Below are 23,264 nucleotides of genomic sequence, written 5' to 3'. Positions count from 1 at the left end.
ATGAAAGTTGTATATCTTCCAACTTTACCGCCGGGTTTCTTCAACCCGAGAATCTTCAGTTTCACAGGAAGCCTGATTTCTCTGAAAAATGATGGCAATTTGGTCGACGGCGAAACAAAAGGGATATGGGAAAATATTTTCATCGAAGAACCAAGAACAGGTACATGGCATTTTGATTAGTGTGGAGGAATATAGTTTACTTGACATGTAAGAACATAAAATTGACATTGGGTTTCTTTTCCCCCCACGAAATGTGGAATCATGAATCGAAAAGATGCGCGAAAGTATGAACAAACGAATGTATTTATATCATTGACGGATAGAAATTTCAGAGTACATGTATCATCGTTAAGGTACAAACGGCGATCTCCCCGACATCGGAGCATTGAAACCAGAAGATTTTCAAGCAATGCCAAAGACGATCGAACTGGAGGGATGCCAACCGGTAAGTATACAAGCTCTTAGAGGTAGATATTTACTTCAAGCTTTTCCTCGCAAAACTCTTGAACTTTTGCATTCCGTTATTGACAAAAGCCGAAGGGGACTCCTCAAACAAAATTGTAACAGGAGAAACTGCGACTTGGCATGAATGTTGATGTAGAGCGGTGTTGTATGTGCGGTCCCCTGTTACGGGATGCGAGCCAAGCCATCCTTTGGCACTTTTGGGTGAGACGGAGCCTGTTATGACTGTTGAATAATTAGATTCAATTCCTGAGCACATCTTGCCAGCACACCACCCCTCCTGCATCCAAAACAAAGGGATGAAACCCTCCGAGTGAACACGGCTTATCTTCGAAGAGAGAAATTTTGCCACATTCTCATTGCACGTGCAAAGGACATCTTTTCTTTTCCAAAAGATTTTTGTTTTCACAGGTTATGTCAATGGATTTTGTATCTAACCTGACAAAGACCGGAAGAATTTTCTGGATCTTTTGCAGATGGATGGAGCATTGCTTGCAGCATTCCAGCCTGAAAACGCAAATTTCAAATTGCAATCCATTCACCATGTACGAGAAAAGTGTTTAGCAAACTTCTTAAACAGACAATACCTTTGCTCTGCCTGAAGGTTGACACCGACAGGTCGAGGTCCTGAAACAGTTGAGTGTATGACTGGGCCAAAGACTGCCACTAGCTTCAATAGCATCTCCAACGAAATATTTGCATGCCTGTACATTTGAATCAAGGTACATAATTATAGTAGTAATTCACGTCTCAAACAGTTCCACGAAAATTCCATGTATTTGACCATCCACTGCTAAGACAATGAGTTCGTTCACAACCTTATTCATTACACAATTACCTTTCTGTCTTGCTATCGAGTAAGCCCAGAAGCACAGGAAGCAAACAAGAAAACAGATCTAATGTGAGACAATCCATTTTCTCCAGAAGAACAGTAACAACATCCGCTTGTACCTGCGTCATGATCAGATTTAATTTAGAAAACCCAAATATACAGAGAGAACAGCGGTGGTTACTTGTTAGAACCACTAGACTTTGAAAACAATATATACAAAACATGAACTCATCTAAAAAATACCCACAGAATGATCTGGCAGCTTCCTGATAGCACCGATAGCACCTTTAATATCATTCTGTTCCCAAAAATGCCGCACCACCTACAGTTGCACAAAATTGTAAGTCATGACTTCCATAAAGGAAGCAATGCTTGAAAGAAATGTTCAAGAGGCAATTCATATATGGCTTGTACATAAAAGGAAGAAATTACAATACAGTATTGTAACACTGTAATTTATTTTTCAGCCTACCATCAGTAGACTGATTTTTAATCATCACATTGAGTGCCAGCAACTCTAGTGTTATAAATTGTGTATTAACATAGAATCCTAGGTTGGAGCAAATTGACCTCAAACACTGTTTATGCCACAAAGTTATCTACATTAGGTTGCAGTTGTTGAGAGTTGCCCTCGTGTGAAGCCAAATGGCCACACTCGCTCCACGTCACCCAGTTGTTGTCCACGTGTTGACTTGAAAATCAGCCACACGTGCGGGGGCTTGTTGAGAGTTGTGCCACATCGGTGAGGGACAAGGTTTGCTATGTGCTTATATGGTCTTGGGCTACTCCTCATATTGCCAATTGGTTTTATGGTGGAACCCCAATCTCATCAGCAGTCACTAAAGAAACTAATGTTCAGAAGAACCACACAGCAGATCATGCGTCATTGGCTCATGCAAAAGACTTTCACGGAAAGATAATGTACCTGCAGTTTTGTCAAGCGGGAACGAAGGGTACTGAGAAATACGTCGTGAGTTTGCATCAAATCTTCAAGAGGACCCTCATTGTTCGTACAGATCATATGCCTCCCAGAAATTTGAGGTCCTTCCTTCTGCTTATGAAGCAAGTAGTAGAGATTATCTTCCAGTTTGAAAGAATAAGCAATATGCACTGAGACAGGCTGTGGACAAATTTTTTAGGTTCACACTTATTTTCGCATGTCAAATAAAGCTCTAAAGGCCTAAGCTAATACAGATGGTCACTTTCTATATATACTTTAATATCACATGATTAAACTACTAACTTCATGAATTCCTTATGTTCTAAAAAGGTCTTGGTTTTCAGTCTGAAGCTTGAATTACGTAGTAGCTTCTTCTACTTTAACTGAAAACTAAAATTTCAATCCACTACCCTTGGCTGTTTTAAGTCTAGAAAAACATGCTCTTGGGGCAGAAATATTTACCAGCATGGTGGATGCTCTGTCCCTTTCAGGTATCACAGGTCTAGAGATGTTAGCTTCAACTTCAGGTATCACAGGACTACAGATGCTTGCTTCAACTTCGGGTATCACAGGACTAGCTACGCTAGTTGCTTGATCTTTAGGTATCACAGGACTAGATATGCAAGTTGTTTGATCTTCAGGTATCACAGGACTCAATATGCTAGTTGCTTGATCTTCATTACCATCAAATCTCTCTCTCCTTTCAAACCGCTCAACCAGGGAGCGAGTCCTTCCTGAAACAACGGCAACTGCCAAATGCAGAGTCTTAAGAAACCAAGTTCCATTCAATACAATGTTAGAACCACAAATAAGGTAAGCAATGACAAACCTCCATTTACAAATTTAACAGAGTTCGTGTCCTTGCTGCAATTGAGGGATCCGTTTCCTGACATTAAAGAAAATCAGTAAGCTCCAGCTGGAAGGGATAATGGAAAGGTTCACATTCAAGACAAGTCAAGGATAATACAGGTCAATGATAAAAGGAAAAGTAAGAAGCAAGAACTGATTAAATAAAATACAATTTTGACTTCAGAAAGCTACATAAGAACAAAAACTTACTGGCTTCAAGATTGGAGGGATTATTTGGTGAAAATACTTTTTCAAATTTCTCTTCAACACTCTTGATCTCAGAATGCTTTTCCTCACTGGACTCTCTAGCCCTATCTTCTGATACACCTTTGGTTTGAGAGTTAAGATCCACTGCATTATCTAACGGCAGCTTCTCGAAGTCAATTTTGCTATTTGATGGCCTTCTTGCATGAGCAGGTTTGAGCAACATACCACGCTTGGTCCTCGAAAGTGCAACACCATCCCCTCCAGGGTTAGCTGTATCTTTTTCATCAGGACTGCTCCGCGGTACAATACTAGGCACAGCCAGTGATTTATTGACTATTTGTTCATTAGATTTTGGAGGCAACCGTACCGAAGGATTCTGCTTTGCAGCACTGTTTGCCTTTGAATCCGACGAGGGTACAACCTTTGGAGAATCCATTCTCCGTGTGGCAACTGGCTTTCCTCCACTACCTTTACAAAGATTATAAAACATAAAATAAGAGTAACTATAGGACAAACAGAAGTCATAAGGAACATAAATGCTGAATAAAAGTTACATATCTAGCGAATATATATGTTTCTAGAGTCTGGTGGTGGGAGAACCTAGATTCCCTCATTGGTTCATGCCCCACAACAGTGCAATATCATGAGTGCAGGGCCAAAATGGTTTTGGTAAAGTTTATGCTCAACTAAATATCACAAACTACTCATCTCCAGTCTCGATGTGGCTTAAGCAAGACCAGGCCAATGTTCAATAGTATTAATAGTAATAAAAAAAAAAATTAATTTTTTTTTTTTTTTTTATCAAGGTAACAACAACAACAACAACAACAACAAAGCCTTTTCCCACTAAGTGGGGTCGGCTATATGAATCCTAGAACGCCATTGCGCTCGGTTTTGTGTCATGTCCTCCGTTAGATCCAAGTACTCTAAGTCTTTTCTTAGAGTCTCTTCCAAAGTTTTCCTAGGTCTTCCTCTACCCCTTCGGCCCTGAACCTCTGTCCCGTAGTCACATCTTCGAACCGGAGCGTCATTCGGCCTTCTTTGCACATGTCCAAATCACCGGAGCCGATTTTCTCTCATCTTTCCTACAATTTCGGCTACTCCTACTTTACCTCGGATATCCTCATTCCCAATCTTATCCTTTCTCGTGTGCCCACACATCCCACGAAGCATCCTCATCTCCGCTACACCCATTTTGTGTACGTGTTGATGCTTCACCGCCCAACATTCTGTGCCATACAACATCGCTGGCCTTATTGCCGTCCTATAAAATTTTCCCTTGAGCTTCAGTGGCCTACGACGGTCACACAACACGCCGGATGCATTCTAACACTTCATCCATCCAGCTCGTATTCTATGGTTGAGATCTCCATCTAATTCTCCGTTCTCTTGCAAGATAGATCCTAGGTAGCGAAAACGGTCGCTTTTTGTGATCTTCGCTAGATTGCTCCGGTCATTAGTGTGGATAAGTATATAAATGGATAGAGATAGGAAAGCAAACACAAGATGTACGTGGTTCACCCATATTGGCTACGTCCACGGAATAGAAGAGTTCTTATTAATTGTGAAGGGTTTACACAAGTACATAGGTTCAAGCTCTCCTTTAGTGAGTACAAGTGAATGATTTAGTACAAATGACATTAAGAAATATTGTGGGAGAATGATCTCGTAATCACGAAACTTCTAAGTATCGGAGTGTGGAGTCGTCTTGACTTGCCTTATCTGTCTCATAGGTAGATGTGGCATCTTCTCTGGAAGTACTCTTCCTCCATCCAGGGGTGGTATCTTTAACTGGTGGAGATGCACAAGGTAATGTATCAATTTCACTTGAAGCTTACTTGTAGTTTCAGGCTTGGTCAAGCGCGATACAAACCATGTAGTAGGAGTCCCCCAAGTCGCCGAGCTAGGGGGTCTGCTGAAAGAGGTGACAGACAAGGTAAGCAATCAGAGCTCCGACTGATTGTTCACCTTCTCCCCATCTTGCAGCAGCATGAAGGATAAAGAGAAGAAAAATGAGAAGAGATGATATGAGATACTTTTGCTTTTGAAGAAGTAACTTTCCACAGGCTTATTCTTGAACTGAGCTGGAGGGTTTTCTGGTTTCCTCCAGAGTATAAGGCCGACTGAAGAATTTGAGGGTCAAAACAAGTCCATCAAATCTAGAGTACGTTCCACCCTGCTGATATGGGATACTTTTGCTTTTGACAAAGTAATGGATGTATCGGCACGTGTGCTGTTACGCTTGTCTCCACATGCTTCCTTGTATCCTTCGCACTTGCCCTATCTGTTCCTCAAGCAGATGCAGAATCTTCCCTGGAAACATAAGATGTTGAAGATGAGTACTCGAGAGCAATGCCAGGTAAGTAATCAGGTAAGGGGTTCCAGGCAGTCAGTTCTTGGCTGGAAGCTTGATTCCAAGTGCTGACTGATTGCTCTCTTTCTCCTTGTCTTGCAGGTAAAAACAAGGCCAAAGGAAAAGACAGGGAAAAAGCATGATATGGGATACTCTTGCTTTTAACCCTGATGATATGAGATATTCTTGCTCTAGTATAGCTTGTTTGCAGAGGTATTATCGGGGGGAAAGAAAGCTGAATATTTCGAAAGGCTTCGTTGGGAGTGCCCTCTCATATATGATGAAGGGTTGAGCATTTTTGCAGGTCTGCCTGTCCGTTGGGGATGGAGGTTGACATATATAGGAGTCTCCCTAACAAGTAGTAATGCTATTCCTTTACCCTGCTTGGTCATAGCACGGTAGTGGGAGCTGTCAGTTTCACATGTTTTAACTCTGTCAGAGCACTTTGAAAAAGTGGTCTGTGGTATCTGGCTCTCGAGATTCGGAGAACGATGCCTCTTCGATTTTTGAGAAAGCAATCATGCTGGGGGTCTGGCTCTCGAGATTCGGAGAGCAGTGTCTCTTCGATTTTTGAGGAAGTAATCATGTTGGGAGTCTGGCTCTCGAGATTCGGAGGGCGGTGCCTCTTCGATTTTGGAGCAAGTAATCTTGTTGGGAGTGTTGTCTCGAATGTGAGTAAAGGTTGGGCATGTTTGCTAGTCTACCTTGCCACAAAGCACAAAGGTTGATACACAGGGACTTTCCAATTATCCAGCAATGGTACTGTTCCTTTACCCTCTCTTCGATTTTGAGAAAGTAGTCATGTTGGGAGTCTGGCTCTCGAGATTCGGAGGACGGTGCCTCTTCGATTTTGGAGCAAGCAATCTTGTTGGGAGTGTTTTCTCGAATGTGAGTAAAGGTTGGGCATGTTTGCTAGTCTACCTTGCCACGAAGCACAGAGGTTGACACACAGGGAGTTTCCAATTATCCAGCAGTGGTACTGTTCCTTTACCCTTGTGGGTAATAATATGGTAGCTAGACCTTCAAAATTTATGTGTCTAAACTTTGTTAGTGTTGTTTCTTTGCTATTCTTTTACCTTTCTTGGTCAGAGCGATGTAGTGGGAGCTGCAAGCTTCACGTGCTCAACTTTGGCAGAGAACTTTGGCAAAGTTATCTGTGGTACCCATGAGCTATTGTTGCGTGTGGGAAGTGGGTGATTGAACAGTAAGATTCATGTGCTTTCTACTTCACCAGAAGTCTTCGACAGAATGCCCATAATTTCTGCAAAGCTGAGTGTGCGTGTGACAGGTGCTGACAAGGCTAGAAAAGTAGGTGCCTCTTCGATTTCTGAGATCGGCCCTCGTGGTCTCTGAGCAGCCCAGCTTTTGAGAAAGCGAGCGCCTCTTCGATTGATTCGAAGAACGATGCCTCATCGATTTTTGAGAAAGCAGTCACGCTGGGGGTCTGGCTCTCGAAGATTCGGGGAGCAGTGTCTCTTCGATTTTTTAGAAAGTAATCATGTTGGGAGTCTGGCTCTCGAGATTCGGAGGGCGGTGCCTCTTCGATTTTGGAGCAAGCAATCTTGTTGGGAGTGTTTTCTCGAATGTGAGTAAAGGTTGGGCATGTTTGCTAGTCTACCTTGCCACGAAGCACAGAGGTTGACACACAGGGACTTTCCAATTATCCAGCAATGGTACTGTTCCTTTACCCTCTCTTCGATTTTTAAGAAAGTAGTCATGTTGGGAGTCTGGCTCTCGAGATTCGGAGGACGGTGCCTCTTCGATTTTGGAGCAAGCAATCTTATTGGGAGTGTTTTCTCGAATGTGAGTAAAGGTTGGGCATGTTTGCTAGTCTACCTTGCCACGAAGCACAGAGGTTGACACACAGGGACTGTCCAATTATCCAGCAGTGGTACTGTTCCTTTACCCTTGTGGGTAATAATATGGTAGCTAGACCTTCAAAATTTATGGGTCTAAACTTTGTTAGTGCTGTTTCTTTGCTATTCTTTTACCCTTCTTGGTCAGAGCGATGTAGTGGGAGCTGCAAGCTTCACGTGCTCGACTTTAGCAGAGAACTTTGGCAAAGTTTTCTGTGGTACCCATGAGCTATTGTTGCGTGTGGGAAGTGGGTGATTGAACAGTAAGATTCATGTGTTTTCTACTTCCCCAGAAGTCTTCGACAGAATGCCCATAATTTCCGCAAAGCTGAGTGTGCGCGTGACAGGTGCTGACAAGGCTGGAAAAGTAGGTGCCTCTTCGATTTCTGAGATCGGCCCTCGTGGTCTCTGAGGAGCCCAGCTTTTGAGAAAGCGAGCGCCTCTTCAATTTCTGAGACCAGCCTTCGTGGTCTTTGAGCAGCCCAACTTTTGAGAAAGCAAACGCCTCTTAGATTTCTGAGATCAACCCTCGTGATCTCTAAGCAGCCCAGCTTTTGAGAAAGCAAACGCCTCTTCGATTTCTGAGCAGGCGCCTCTTCGATTTCTGAAGCTCCGTCGAGTGCAGATTTTTATAAGGGCTGACATTAAGTTCCAAAGCACACTTGAATCTCCACCAGTAGAAGCTTCATTCTTGCACTTCTAAGATCTTGATTTGTCCGACCTCTTCTCTCTTCAACACCTTTGAAAATGTCTGGCCCCTCCGACCGTCGTTTTGACTTGAACCTTGTTGAAGAGGCAGCCCCGCCTTCTCCAGACAACATATGGCGCCCATCCTTCGTCTCCCCTACTGGTCCTCTTACCGTTGGGGATTCCGTGATGAAGAATGATATGACCGCTGCGGTGGTGGCCAGGAACCTTCTCACTCCCAAAGATAACAGACTACTTTCCAAACGGTCTGATGAGTTAGCTGTTAAGGATTCGCTGGCTCTCAGTGTTCAGTGTGCAGGTTCTGTGTCTAATATGGCCCAACGCCTATTTGCTCGAACCCGCCAAGTTGAATCATTGGCGGCTGAAGTGATGAGTCTCAAACAGGAGATTAGAGGGCTCAAGCATGAGAATAAACAGTTGCACCGGCTCGCACATGACTATGCTACAAACATGAAGAGGAAGCTTGACCAGATGAAGGAAACTGATGGTCAGGTTTTACTTGATCATCAGAGATTTGTAGGTTTGTTCCAAAGGCATTTATTGCCTTCGTCTTCTGGGGCTGTACCGCGTAATGAAGCTCCAAATGATCAACCTCTGATGCCTCCTCCTTCTAGGGTTCTGTCCAGTACTGAGGCTCCAAATGATCCCCCTCCGGTGCCTTCTCTTTCTGGGGCTCTACCGACTGCTGAGACTTCTCCTAAGCAACCTTTGTGAAGGCTCCCTCTTGTGTGTTTATTTTGACTCATGTATATGTACATATTTGTAGCTTATCGGGGATATCAATAAATAAGCTTTCCTTCATTTCAACGTATTGTGTTAAATACACCAAAGCCTTCTTCGCTAAGTTCTTTGAATTTTCTTTTGTTGAAGCTTGTATGTTGAAGCTTTCTGAGTGGAGCATGTAGGTTGGGGTAGTGTTCCCTTAATTTTCCGAGTGAGGAAAACTTCTCGGTTGGAGACTTGGAAAATCCAAGTCACTGAGTGGGATCGGCTATATGAATCTTAGAACGCCATTGTGCTCGATCCTGTGTCATGTCCTTCGTTAGATCCAAGTACTCTAAGTCTTTTCTTAGAGTCTCTTCCAAAGTTTTCCTAGGTCTTCCTCTACCCCTTCGGCCCTGAACCTCTGTCCCATCGTCGCATCTTCTAATCGGAGCGTCAGTAGGCCTTCTTTGCACATGTCCAAACCACCGTAACCGATTTTCTCTCATCTTTCCTTCAATTTCGGCTACTCCTACTTTACCCCGGATATCCTCATTCCTAATCTTATCCTTTCTTGTGTGCCCACACATCCAACGAAGCATCCTCATCTCCGCTACACCCATTTTGTGTACGTGTTGATGTTTCACCGCCCAACATTCTGTGCCATACAGCATCGCCGGCCTTATTGCCGTCCTATAAAATTTTCCCTTAAGCTTCAGTGGCATACGGCGGTCACATAACACGCCGGATGCACTCTTCCACTTCATCCATCCAGCTTGTATTCTATGGTTGAGATCTCCATCTAATTCTCCGTTCTTTTGCAAGATAGATCCTAGGTAACGAAAACGGTCGCTCTTTGGTATTTCTTGATCTCCGATTCTCACCCCTAACTCGTTTTGGCCTCCATTTGCACTGAACTTGCACTCCATATATTCTGTCTTTGATCGGCTTAGGCGAAGACCTTTAGATTCCAACACTTCTCTCCAAAGGTTAAGTTTTGCATTTACCCCTTCCTGAGTTTCATCTATCAACACTATATCGTCTGCGAAAAGCATACACCAAGGAATATCATCTTGAATATGTCTTGTTAACTCATCCATTACCAACGCAAAATACAGCGACCCTTGCTCACTTATCACTGTGCTCGGGCCACACAGCGCGCCACTTACGGGTGACGCCCTAGCTTTAGCGTGATTTTGTTCTGGATTCATTTTCATAAGGATTCGACGTGATACAAAAAATTCAAAAGTAAGGATGAAAGGAGAACCCCAAACTTAAATAAAACGATAACAAAGCAGGAAAAGAAGAAAGCTTACAATCCACATATATGTTTTTTATTTCCTTTGTGTCATAATCAGGCGACATACACCGCAAGCCCGGACTTCTTATACCACTCTCTACCTTCCCTGCAATTTCCGGGAGTTTAACGGAACGTTTCTCATCTGCACAGTCATCATGCCCAGGCGTTGAATCAGCTGCATATGGCTTAGTAAGCTGAGACAGAAAGAGCAGAGTAGCATTATAACGACTCACAGGTCTCAGTCTCAAAAACAACAATTGGAATTTCAAAAGAACATAAAAAGGAGTAACCAGGAAAAAGTTTTAAGTCAAGTGAATACCGATATATCCGCAACCCAAACTCCAACAGAATTTCGATAGTATGAACAGCCCAACAGTTTCCCATCATGAATGCATAAGTCACTAAGTCTGTTCCATCCCATATCAACAGAATCATGACATATTACAGGTTCCCATGAATAAACCTACAAATAGAGATCTTAAGTTTATGATTCATTTCAGATACAATCCCGCAGATCACTGAGACGAAACAATTCCAAACCTTCAAACTGTCGTCCAATCCTGAGAATAGGGTCCTCCCATCAGGATGAAAAGCAATTGCACGTACTCCTGTAGGCTGGAAATAGGAAAAGATTATGTCAGAGGAGCAGGATGAAAATCGCATTATGAGAAGAAAGGGTTAGAGAAGCATAAATTGAGTCATTTATCTATATGAGAGAGAAATAGAAACATTAGCAAAGGAGAAAGGGGCAACATAGCAGGCTTCACCTGCAAGATAAACAGATATATTGTTTCGACATATTTAGTTCTCCTTAAATGTTTTGCTTTTCTAGCAGCCACATTCCAGGTTTTATTTAGAATTGCATACCTTTCAGACCTAAACCTAAAAGGAGAACAAAACTGAGAAAAATAATAAATACATTCAATAATCACCATAAAGTATCAGTTCCAGCACACAAACTCAATACCTCAGGTCTGGATGATCCAATCAATTCAAAAGTTTCCAAATCCCAAAATTTTACAGTTCTGTCTGTTGAACCTGAAATATATTTTAAAGATTAAAACGATTTACTAGCTACTACATGAACATGATGATGGGAATGCTGAAATTAAGAGTGTAGGATAAAATATTGAGGGACAAACTGAATGCTTAGAAGCTTACAAATCATTAATAAAGCTTTGCATAGGTTATAGAACGTGTTAAGCATACTTGAAGCTTACAAGTAACAAGTTCCAACTGACTTAACTTAAGAAAGCACCAGTTAACAAGAATGGCTATAGGTTGCTTGAACAAGTTGTAAGATTTCATTAAATTTCTTAGCAAGATGCATGAAAGGCTAGTATGAGTTGCTTGAACAAGTTGGACAAATGCTACATAATTTATAAATCCAGAAATTCATCAACTACATGCAAAGCCAAATTATATCCAAGACCTTACCTGTGGCCAAAAGAAACTCAAGGGGATGAAAATCTAAGGATCGAATATGTCCTTCATGGAATTTAAAATCATGCAAGAGCTTCCCAGCAGTTAGATCCCATATCTACATGATATACCAGTTATGGTCAAGGAAAAGAAAGCTTGCAGAAAGCGCACTGGTAGTGTGATTATTTATTAGTTTGTTACCTTTACAGCATTGTCAAACCCACCAGAAACTACCCAGCGCCCATCGGGAGTGAATTTAATAGTACTAATGCCCTGAGTATGACCCTTGTATGTGTGGATGCATCCCTTCTTTCTAATATCCCATATCTTTAGATTCGTGTCCATGGAACCAGAAGCAAAGAACTCACCAAATGGATGAAATTCAACAGCAGTACAGCTGGATCTGTGTCCAGTAAGTGTGCGAACCACTACACTTCAATAACAATAACAAACACATTAGGAGTTTACTGAAAAAGTTACTCAAAATAAACTGTACTAGTCTGCAGCCGCCAATCAATAAAGCCTTGGACACAAGACTCGTAAGTCCTCAAATCAGGTCAATTCTATCAATGAGGTGACATGATCCCTCAAATATATCACATTTCCCCATGCATCATTTTATTGCCTCACAGAATCAGAACATGTAACCAGTTCTTTAAATAAGGGTAAGTTTGGCTAACAACGATAAATAATACAGTAGCCAAATTTTCAAAAAATAATGATCAAGTAGCCAACTTACTCTTTGTTTCCTCAAGATCCCATATTTTTGTCACACCAGACGAAGCTCCAGCAAGCACCAAAACTTCTCCCGAATTAAAAGCTACGGATTCAACTGGACTTGTATGACCTGCAAACCTCTGCATATTTACCCCAAAAAAGAAAAAATTCAGGCAGCTGTATATATGTCAAAAGAAGAATAGCACCCTGAGCCATGGCTTCCAAGAACCAAAGCAAATGAGATGACGATTCTTTAAGAAGAAATTGAAAATGCATACAACCAAACGAGGAATTTGCGGTCATATAATATGCACTTATGGTATAGAAAATTGACATTTTAAAACAATACGAATCAAATGAATAACCAAATACAAGACCAGCCTCAAATTCAAGTTTACGACTTTTCCCTAATTATGCTACTTCATAACAAGGAAGAATTCAAACAACTCAAAGGGCCTACAAGCCAATTCTAGATATCAGTTTAATAAATAACCCTTTGTGGAATCACTGAATTATAACATGTAATGTACTTGATTTTCAAAATAAGAGACCTTCTTACGGCACATCAAAGAAAAATTCCACAATTCGGAAACAATTAGAAACATTCCTAAAATAAAGGGCAGTACCATCAAAGCAGTGGGTTTGCCAATTGCCCAGAGATTGACAATGTGATCATCACCACCAGTAACAAAAAGCCGACACGCCTTTTTCCCAATACTTAGACAATTAATACTGTCTGAATGCGCCACAAATTCCTCTATATTCCATTAAGTCAAGAAAACAGTTCCTTTGACAAACACTACACAATCACACAAATGCCAAACACATGACACGCGCAACGGTTTACAAAATAAATCTGCTACATTTGTTCTTAAGCTCCTTTCGATCCTTCTCTTGAAAATCCCTAAACTAAACGACTAGACAAGATTAAATGAAAATCTTAAGTTAAACATTAACCCAAGTAGAGTATTTTGACTGAAATTTTACCCCATTTGACAGAACTTAAAAATCTTTACAAATTTTGTTACTTTCCTAATTTTCTCAGCTACCAAACACAGCATGATTTCCTCGATTTCCAAAGCTGGGATTCCAAAAAATTGCAAATCTCTTTACCTTCAATTCAAGCTCACTGACCAGTAAAATCAGATCAAGATTTCGAAAAAGCAGAGCTCAATTCTAGCTAAGTTCCAGCTAATAATCTCAAAAAAAAAAATATCAAAACTTCACACAAAAGGATACGCAGCTTGTAAGCACGCTTGGCCATTTCTGCACCAGTCGGAGCCAAAACGACTTCGGAAACCGGAAACGAAGAAGACGAACTTAGGATCGGTATAACAACTTCAGCTTGACCAGAAGAAGCAGAAGTCTTTTGAGCAGAAGCAGCTTTTCTAACCCTTGGATTTTTCAGCTGGAATGGAAATCCCACGAGAAAGATAGGAATCGGATTCCGATCCAGCAGCAACTCTGTGCTCTGACCAGAAGCAGCTTTTCTTTCTTCTACTTATCTTCCGCTCGCTCCTTCTGTACGTAATGACCGAAAGCCCCTCGCTTTTAACCGCGGGGACGACGAAATTACCTGGAAGCCCCCGGTCGGTTATTTTGTGACGTCGCTTTGTCTCCGGGTCCGTATTTCTACGTGTTCAAATTTAGTGGTTGGGATTTTATAAATTTTTTTGTTGCATTCAAAACCCAAATAAAAATAAAATTAGAGAATCAAATTTTTATTGTGCCCATCACGTTGGGTTGGGGGATGGTTGGTATGGAAATTTTATATTTTGAATAGTTATTCCCTTTTATTGTGAATTTTTGTTGGATCTTAGCGTCTGGAGTTTAGAAATCAGAAATTTTGGACCCTTGATTTGTGTAAAAAAGATATCGGAGTTTGTGATTTGTGTGAGATGAATTAGTGGAATGAGTTAATGGATATGTTGAATTCAATGTGAGCAGTCTAGATTACCTGCTTATTGAGTTATGAATAGTGAAATCCAGATATGTCTTAATTTTTAAACTTCTATCGAACATTTGATAAGGAGAGTTTCCTACCCAACAACTAGCTAGATTCCTAAAGAACCTTTTGAGGGTCATTGTGTTGAAGAGAAATTATTCGATCGAGACATGTTACTTCTATTTTTCGTGTCAGTCTTTGTTAATCCAATTATATAATAATTGTATTTTTGAGATTTAGTTCACTAAAAACTCAAAAAAAGTATCTGGTTCGCTTTTTAAGATTTTAGACAACGGTTTATATATGAAATTTTTGGAATTATTTATTTTGAATTGTCTCTAAAAAAACTCAAAAAGTTAGGTATACATGAAGTAGCTGGTATTTCAGTTTCACTTTCTATTTCAAATGTTGCAATACGTCGTGTATTTGGATATCTTGTTACGTTTATGATAAATTATTTGCTAAGTAAATTTGAAATCAAAGTTGTTATTGGCATGAGAGTTAAAAGTTCTAACTATTCACAAGGCAGTGCATGTGAGTTTAATAATTTGATGTTAAAGATATTAACTTGATGTTTTAATTTTCACTCATTTCAGTTCAACTACCATGGATTGGACCCAATGTGATGAGAAAAGCTTTGGTATTAGCATGATTGTCACAAATTTTTATGAAGTCATTTAGAAGGAACCAACCACCCACAAAAACTAACCAATTCCTTAAATTATTACCCACATTTTTTTGCTGCAAAAGGAATATTATTTATTGTATATACCAACTGCGGTTTCAGAAGCTTTTGATTGGGATTTTAATTATTAACTCCTTAGATTAGTTTGGTCATTAGAACCAAATTTGGTACTTCATGAAGTTGTTCTCTTGAATCAAGAAGTGAAAGCTCAGTTCTTTATCTTTCTTTTCTTCTTTTTTTTTTTTGGCAAAATTCCAAGAAATACTATCCTTATTTTATGTTTGGTAATTTATTGCGCCACCTATTAACCTAACATGAAAATAACAGTTTTCGGGTCAATCAGTTGACGAGTCGGGTCATTATTGGGTTATCTGTTAGAAACATGTTAATGAGTTGGGTCGTAAGGGTTACCAGTTAAGAACTTGTTAAGATAACGAGTATGACATGTAAATGACACAAACATGCCCTGTTTGCTAGATCTAGACATTAGACATGGTAATTTCTTACATGATTCGTTAACCTGACATGAAAATAACAAATTTTGGGTCAACTCGTTAATGGATTGAGTCGTTATCGGGTCACCTGATAATAACTCGTTAGCATAATGGGCTTGACATGAAATAATCCGTTAATATAAGTATGACACAAAAATGATACAAACACAACCCATTTACCAGATCTACCTTATTTGCACCAGTTTCTTATCAAAATCAGATTTGAAGTGAACTCTTTTAGACTGAATTATACAACTCAATAACCATATATATTTCAATTGAACTTTGTTTTTTATAAGCCCCTTTCTCGATCAGTCTCATGTTTCGATTTGTGTCGTAAATGTAAGGAGCCAAGTATTTTCCAAACTAAAACAAAGAGTGGAGAGCAGCATATGTTGAATTCAAGGAGTGCTTCAACGTGTGAAGCAGAGTCCCCATGTGTTTAAACTGAGATAAACTTTTGGTCAAAGAATGATTGGGCAGTGAGTCATCCGACATGCCATACAAAGCATCATGGCACCACCTTTGCCACTAGATCTCCAAGAATGTTCGACTTTCTTTCCCACTTGGCTCTTTCCCACTTGGTTATTATATTTGTTATCTGTATATTCTGCGAACACGTAGAATTGTATATTGATCATTGACCACATAAATAACAACACTATCAGCCACACCACTAACAACCACAAATATGTATAACTAAGGATAAAGACCACATGCACCTCCTACTCCTAGTGAGTAAAAAATAACCACAAATTTTATCCCAACGTTTCGCTTGTGTTAAGTTGGTAAACGCAAGGTTATAAAAGGCGTCAGTTGGACGGCTAAGTATTAGGCGCTAGTCAAACGGCAAACATGATTGAATTCATACATTAGGTTACAAGGAGGTTGCTACTTCGTAGTTTCACTTCTTGAATTGTTCTATCGGATTGGTCGTTCAAGATCCTTGGTCTCTACCCCCAACCTGATGAAAAGAAAAATATCACTTTTTATGAACTCGTTGAGAATTATTCTAATTTAGTTCATGCTCTATTAGAAGTAGAATTCGCTCCGATACGATCCTCACGAACAGAAAAATGTTGAAACCAGTTTGATAATGATCGAATGACATTGCTTCTTCGGCCGAACAAAGGAATCCCCCATGAAATACTCCATTGCAGAAGTCCCTCTCAGCACCAACTTGCAACTCCTGCAAGCTCACTAACTTTTTTGAAACGTTTTTGAGTTACGAGCTTTTTTCCTCATTTTCGCACCTCTTTTTTCACCTTTTGTACGTATTGCTTCAATGATATCGACACATTACATGTTCTTTAACAGCTGATAAATGTTGACGAACACCCTCTCTTTATGTTCTCCCGTTTAAGGGAAGAACTAACAAAATAGAAGACAAGCACCTCCTGGTAAGTAAAATTAACCACAGATAATAATTACATTAATTACTAATTGAACAATATTCACACACAAAATTGTTTTAAAAAATTAATAAAATGCATTAGATGCACCTTCCCATTGATAAAAGAACACAATTGAGTACATTAAATTATGTCAAAAGGGGTCTAAATTATGTTGCTGCTGCTTCACCGTCACACAACTCCTCCAAAGAACTTGCAACTAGGGCAAGCTCACCCCCTGAGTTGAAACGTTTTCCGGTTAGGATTTTATCCTCATTTGATTGATTGCTGGAGGTTGGAGGCTCTAGTTAAACCATTTGCAGGAGTTCCTGGACAATTTCAGATATTCGAGGCCGGAATTCTGGCTCCCTCTGCAGAAAAGATTGGATATAAGGTTGACATTATCGCTTAACGAAACACTAAGCAGTCCTTGAAAATATTCAACATTGAAGTGTTGCTTTATGGAAAACAATACGTTGCTTTCAATGTGAACTGGATACGTAACTCTTAACACACACAAAACTTCTGTGTCTACATTTCAGTGGTACGTTTTCTTAAGTTTTATATTCCTGAAGCATCATCTAGCAAGAACACAAAAAGTTTGCCGGAGGTAAATGGGAACGAAGAAAACTCACCTGTACGCAAGAGGAAATGATATCGGCAAAACGGGATAAAGACTTCATTGTATATGCTCCATTTAGAGAGGGATCAACCATCCTTGATAATGCATCAATGTCATGAAGCTTTGGAACTGCCCATCTAACCAAATATTGCTCCCCCCGAGGCCGTGACCTAGAAATTTAATAAGAGGAGAAAAAATTGTGAATGATAGCTAAGTTCAGCTGCTGCAAACATATTTAACAGCGAAAGATGCGAGAAACAAGCATATTAGTTCTTGATGTAATTGCCAACCTGTCATAGGCCTTCCTCCCTGTAAGGAGCTCTAACATTACAACCCCAAAGCTGTAGACATCACTTTGGTGAGTATAACTTCCTGAGTCAAATTCCGGGGCAGCAGAACCATACGCAGTGAGGAGGTGCCCGGACATCTGAGAGTCAATGAACACAAATCAGCAACAGATTAAGCCAACTCTATATACATCTTAAATTGAAGACTCTTATCTCCGACAGTGAGTTGGCTCCTCCACCCAACAAGTCAGTTTATTACTTGCTATTATAACTTCAAGGTTTCAAATCTAAAGGTTATGAGACTTACTGAGGGAGACAATATCAGAGGAGCTAAACCGCAGTCCGAGACATGTACTTCAAGCTCTTCATCAAGGAGAAGATTGGCAGACTTGAAATTATGGTGCACAACAGGTGGTTGACAGGCCTCATGCAAACACCTTTACAAAAAGTAAAAGAGAAGATTAATGACCTAGGTGGAAGGCCAGCTCTTTGCACAATTGCGCATGTAAAAAATAATAAGGTACAGAGGTTTTTGGTTTTGAGTCATTGATTTGCTTACTCGAGAGCTCTTGCAGCTCCAAGTGCAACGCGGATGCGCACACTCCATGTGAGCTTGTGATGAATTTCATCATCAGTATGCAGAGCATCATGGAGAGTCCCATTTGTACAATACTCATACACAAGTAGTCGTTGGCCATGCTCAGCAGAGTAACCCACTAGTTTCACAATATTAGCATGTTTTGCCTTAGAGATATTAGATACTAAATCAAGAAATTCCTCATCACTCAGCTGTGTAGATGCTGTACTGTCCAGTTTCTTGACCGCCAAAATCTACAAAAGAATCCAAAAGTGGAAGATTGGATGCCAGGGCAGAGACATACGAAATGAGGAAGCCAAACAAAGCTAGCAAGAAACCATCATCATCACCACAAGCGCCAAAGAACAAACCAACGGTCGAATGTAAGGGAAAAACAAGCCAAACGGCCAGATGGTAGTCCCAGAAGATAAGTTAACGAATAATCAAAGGAATCATACCTTTTGGTCAGGAAGCGCAGCCCTATAAACACTGCCAAGCATGCCTGCTCCAATAAAATTTTCTTCAGAGAAGCTATTGGTATACTGCTGAAGTGATCCAACGGTAAACACTTGTACAGAGCTTAGGTCTGGAGACTTCAATGGATGCCTGCTTGTAGTTACTCTAGCAGGCCCAACTGAATTTGAGGTACCGTTGTTGGCAAGGAAAAATGGGGGAGGGGGTGGTCGGGGCAAAAATTCATCATCGTCTGTCATGTCAATTGAATGATCCTTCTTATACATCGAACTTTCTGCAAAACTTTTTGTCTCTGTCTTTGTTTCTTTTTGTGGCTTTGGAATTACAACCACTCTGTTGCTGTCCACTCCATAGTTATCCAGTGGTTTCATAACTGCCTCTTTTGGGACTGTAAAAGAAGTTAAATACATTACCTTTCTGTTAGAATGTAAAAAGGAACCTATGTTTTAGTAGAATTGATCGATTAAGTTACCTTTCTCCATTTGAACACCTTCCTGAAGTGGCGATTCACTGTATTTCTTATTCACTCTAGGGATCTTATATGTACTAATCCCATGCTTCTTTTCTTCCTTGCTCTGTCTCCTCCCTTTGAAACATCTCACTAGAAGGCAAAAAACTAGTACAATAACTACTAGAATCCCCCCAACAGCAATCCAAGTCACTGTCTTGGCGGTAAAAAAATTCCTACTTCTTGCAGTACTTAGCATTGCTGGCGAAGAAGGTCCATTAGCCTGTTGCCAAGGATGTTCATAAGAAGTAGGTGCCCCGGCTACGAATGAAGGTGCTGGCGGTAGAGCTGATGGGATAATAGTAGTATTGAAAGGATTTCCATCTTTTCTGCACAGCAGATGTCACCATTAGTAAATGGAGAAAGAGATGCAAACTATACTGCATTCAGTAAATTTATGGGGAAATTTGCCATTGGAATGAAGAAAAAAGCAAACAACATGAACATTCAACACGAACACACTGAGACAGAAAGTGATGACAATATAATCATGCCAAAATATGACAGTAATACCATTTTACCATGATAAAATGAGTAATTTATTTAAGAGGCCAAAAGGACAGCCCGGATTTTTTAAATCATAACATTTACACTTTACAATGTAATTCAATGCATAAAATAGATGAACCTCACTAAAATAATCTCATAGGTTTGTTAACAATATATAATGACATAATCTCATAAAGAAATCTTAACCAGAAGAAACGAAGGAAGCATATTAGTGCAAGTTACAATTTTAGCACAATTCATGTTGCAAAAAGGTTTATGCCTTCCAATAAGTCCTGCAAGAATATCCGTGCGAGTGTGTGTACCAGCAAAGTAGCAAGAAGAGAAGCATCCTCAGGTTTACCTGAAATTCGGAATGCCAAGCAACTTTGGAGGTATTGGCCCAGAGAATAAATTGTTTTCAATGTTCCTACATCAGAAAATAACAACAATTTTGAGTTGCTGAAGAGAGCTGCCAATTTGTGAGCTAAAACGGAATCCGCTTAAGCTAAGCATGCAAATAAAAATTAAAAAGCCACCAGTTGAAGTAATTTACGTCATGAGGTATTTAAGAACTTACAGATCCTGCAGGGGAAGATCCTGTAACACATCAAGGGTTCCAACCAGGCTATTGTTCTGTAAGTGCCTGCATTCAAGAAATACTTACAGTTAGCAGAGATTATGCAAAGATAGTCAATAGATAACCAGAAATCTAAAAAGCTTAAGTTGTCGGACACCACTATCGAAAAAGCTTAAGTTGTCTTGAATGGACCAAAAATGTGTATCAATCAAGCACTACCATAACTCACAATGTGGAAAGAGATGACAAATTCATCAGTGAGGGGCACAGTTGACCACTTAAATTATTGCCAGACAGATCCCTGCACCATGATATATCGTTATAACTGAAACCAAGAATCATAAAACAAAGGAAAAGCTAATTGAATCAATGAAATACTCGTACAATCTATTCAAAACGGTAAGCGGTTGAAAGGCATCTGGTATTTCTCCACTGAGATGGTTATTATCTAACGACCTGACAGGAACATAGAAATATAATCGTATCGCAATGAGAACAACACAACATACTAAAGAACAATACAACACCAAGAGAAGCAATATGGTTGAACGAATCTTACAATTCCAACAACTGAGCTGAAGATGACAAACTGCCCGGGATGCTTCCAATGAACTGATTATTGGATAGTGAACTAAAGCAGGGGAAGTAAAAGATAGAACTTTGGTAAGGAAACGTGCACAAAAGGATATATAAACAGCTAAACAATGGAAACAAAAACGAGTTGGGGTGCAGACATACACGTTCCTGACAGTCGGGGGAAAAGATTTTGGAATACTCCCTCCAATATGGTTACTGCCAAAATCTCTGGTCCATAAAATAGAACAAAGTTTCAAGAGATTACACAGAGATGTACATAAATTTAAACAAGCAAATGCAAGCAGCTAACGCCAGACAGTTCATCCACCCTTAGGTTGCTGAAAATTGAAAATGCGACTCACATTTCTATGATGGACCCGAAGAGTGCCAAGCTATCACCAAGCTGTCCTCCCAAGTTGGCTCCATTAAGCTTTCTGTTAATCCAAACAAATAGTTAAGGAAATATGGCTCATAAGATTAGTTTGCGGTATTTACGAAAGTGGGAAATCAACCTACAATGATGTTATGCTTGAGAAGACGCAGGCAACACCTTGCCAGTTATCCCCACACGGGTCTCCTCCAACAAGAAGCCACCCTGGAAGAGGCGGGCAGCCTAATGCTACAAATAAACTATTCATGGCGATAACTGAAACACAAAAACGCACAAAATAATCATTCAGGGCATGAGGTTCGCAAAATCGATTAAAATTTTACGAGTAAAGTTCACAGTTTTTAAGGATGCGAATGTTGAGTTTTTGCAAGATACAATTTGCGTGCGCATTAAAGAAAATGTTATATTAAAATCCCAAGACTTGAAGAATTAGAAACACAGAAATAGCAAATTATGAGGAAAAAAGGGACTTGAAATTTGTTTACAGAATCTACTCCCAAGCACTTTGCTTTCAGTTGAGCTCAAGTTTTCCCAAGAAACAGAGGACTACTATCAAAGCATATTCACAAGCATTTTGCTTTCAGTTTACTTAGCTCAAACTCAAATCTTCCCGAGAAACAAACAGATGACTACCAAAGCATGTAAAATCAGCTCAGAAATTGAGAATCTCATACTTACCATCTTGTGGGTCAGTCAGTGCAACCGAAGCTGGCACAGTGAGAATCAGCATCAACCCAATCAACAACTGCATGCGGACCTCCCACCGCACACGAACCATGTTAGGCTGCTCCAAGAAAAACCCAACTTTTTAATCTTTTTATTTCCTTTATTTTCTCAGGAAACAAACAGAAAACACCTTGAATACAAAAACCCAACTCATAAAAAAACATACAAATTTCAAAACCCAGCTAAAAAGTTCAAATGTTCAGAAACTCCATGGGCTGAAAAATTGAAGAACTGAACTGGGTTCAGTTCAAATGTAGCTAAAAACTGTACTGAGAAAATAAAAAACGAAGCTTTGATGGGGGTTTGAGAGAAAAAAAGAAAGTAGCAGGAGCAACTGAGGAAGAAGAATAAAGAACTTGTGAGCTGAAAAGTTCGCTCTGCCTTTTCGAGAAAAGCGATAGGATAGGGAGTGCTCTGCATACTTCACATGCATGTATCTTTTTGAAAGAGAGAGATGCGTTTCGAATTTTTAAAAAATTTAAAAACGAAATCGGACCGTTCCTTTTTGGTATTTTGGTATTTTTTGCTCAAAACTTGATCGCCAGTTAAATTTGTGCAAAATCAATGTCACTAACTTGTATCTTCGATTTTTTTACCGGAATTATTATTTTTCATTACCGTTAAGTGATGATGATTCTCACTACTATCATAATTACATGAGTTTAAATTTTAAGATCTGTGCAGTAGATAGATACAAATTTTAAAATTTAAATACATTCAATAATAATAAGTAGGATGGTAAACACTACCATCATTTAAAGGTAATGAGAAAAATGAATCATTTTCTATCATCTTACACAAGTTTGTAGGTTTATATTTTATAGAAACAAAGAAACTACAAAGGTAAATTGAGCCTAATTCTTTTTGAAAACCTAAATTTGGCCCTGATCAAGATATAATTATTTTTTATAGACTATGATGAACTTAACAACCAAAATTACCGGATACAAGAAATACCAAGAATTAACGAGGTCCGACTATGTTTGAGAAATTTTACTAGTAAAAAGATATAATTCTAATTGTGAGTTTTGCCCCTCTAGCCTTTTTCGTAAACTCTAGTATTTAATCTCTCTCACTCTTGTCGACCTCCATAATTTACAATCTCATACGATTTTTCGTGCCATTGAAAGTATATATATTTATATCGCATAAGACCTATTACATGTACGCTTTG

The 23,264-nt window shown here is 39.7% G+C and overlaps 2 protein-coding genes and 1 long non-coding RNA gene across 5 annotated transcripts; all 3 read right to left on the bottom strand.

The window, feature by feature from the left end:
- Nucleotides 1-287: 287 nt before the first annotated feature.
- On the bottom strand, nucleotides 288-13,873 carry LOC126623005 (katanin p80 WD40 repeat-containing subunit B1 homolog KTN80.2). 3 transcript variants are annotated; one of them, XM_050291679.1, is made up of 18 exons: nucleotides 13,588-13,873; nucleotides 12,975-13,105; nucleotides 12,371-12,488; nucleotides 11,833-12,059; nucleotides 11,647-11,749; nucleotides 11,177-11,247; nucleotides 10,750-10,824; nucleotides 10,529-10,672; nucleotides 10,226-10,403; nucleotides 3,294-3,758; nucleotides 3,064-3,120; nucleotides 2,697-2,983; nucleotides 2,220-2,414; nucleotides 1,542-1,616; nucleotides 1,301-1,413; nucleotides 1,050-1,166; nucleotides 901-969; nucleotides 288-742 (listed from the first exon to the last, which is right to left on the bottom strand). In XM_050291679.1, exons 1-18 carry the CDS (start codon nucleotides 13,610-13,612, stop codon nucleotides 682-684), a joined length of 2,511 nt encoding a protein of 836 aa, XP_050147636.1. In that variant the 5' UTR covers nucleotides 13,613-13,873; the 3' UTR covers nucleotides 288-681. The 3 variants fall into 3 exon arrangements, with proteins under 3 accessions (XP_050147636.1, XP_050147637.1, XP_050147638.1); XM_050291680.1 differs by having other exon boundaries at nucleotides 2,220-2,345; nucleotides 13,588-13,872; XM_050291681.1 differs by lacking the exon at nucleotides 13,588-13,873 and having other exon boundaries at nucleotides 11,833-12,064; nucleotides 12,975-12,992.
- On the bottom strand, nucleotides 4,800-10,001 carry LOC126623006 (uncharacterized). The gene is made up of 2 exons (XR_007623558.1): nucleotides 6,565-10,001; nucleotides 4,800-6,347 (listed from the first exon to the last, which is right to left on the bottom strand). It is a non-coding gene; the product is annotated as an uncharacterized LOC126623006 (long non-coding RNA).
- Nucleotides 13,874-16,877: 3,004 nt separating the features above from the next.
- On the bottom strand, nucleotides 16,878-22,532 carry LOC126624794 (protein STRUBBELIG-RECEPTOR FAMILY 3-like). The gene is made up of 17 exons (XM_050293904.1): nucleotides 22,257-22,532; nucleotides 22,043-22,148; nucleotides 21,490-21,619; nucleotides 21,336-21,407; nucleotides 21,136-21,201; nucleotides 20,957-21,028; nucleotides 20,782-20,853; nucleotides 20,627-20,698; nucleotides 20,398-20,463; nucleotides 20,182-20,247; nucleotides 19,296-19,660; nucleotides 18,808-19,211; nucleotides 18,332-18,603; nucleotides 18,080-18,209; nucleotides 17,776-17,912; nucleotides 17,499-17,655; nucleotides 16,878-17,234 (listed from the first exon to the last, which is right to left on the bottom strand). Exons 2-17 carry the CDS (start codon nucleotides 22,140-22,142, stop codon nucleotides 17,172-17,174), a joined length of 2,244 nt encoding a protein of 747 aa, XP_050149861.1. The 5' UTR covers nucleotides 22,143-22,148; nucleotides 22,257-22,532; the 3' UTR covers nucleotides 16,878-17,171.
- Between the last annotated feature and the right edge of the window lie 732 nt (nucleotides 22,533-23,264).

This window comes from Malus sylvestris, chromosome 5 (assembly GCF_916048215.2).
Source record: "Malus sylvestris chromosome 5, drMalSylv7.2, whole genome shotgun sequence".
Lineage (NCBI taxonomy): Eukaryota > Viridiplantae > Streptophyta > Magnoliopsida > Rosales > Rosaceae > Malus > Malus sylvestris.
The sequence above is the reverse complement of the archived record's forward strand: the minus strand, read 5'-3'. Positions and strand labels throughout refer to the sequence as shown.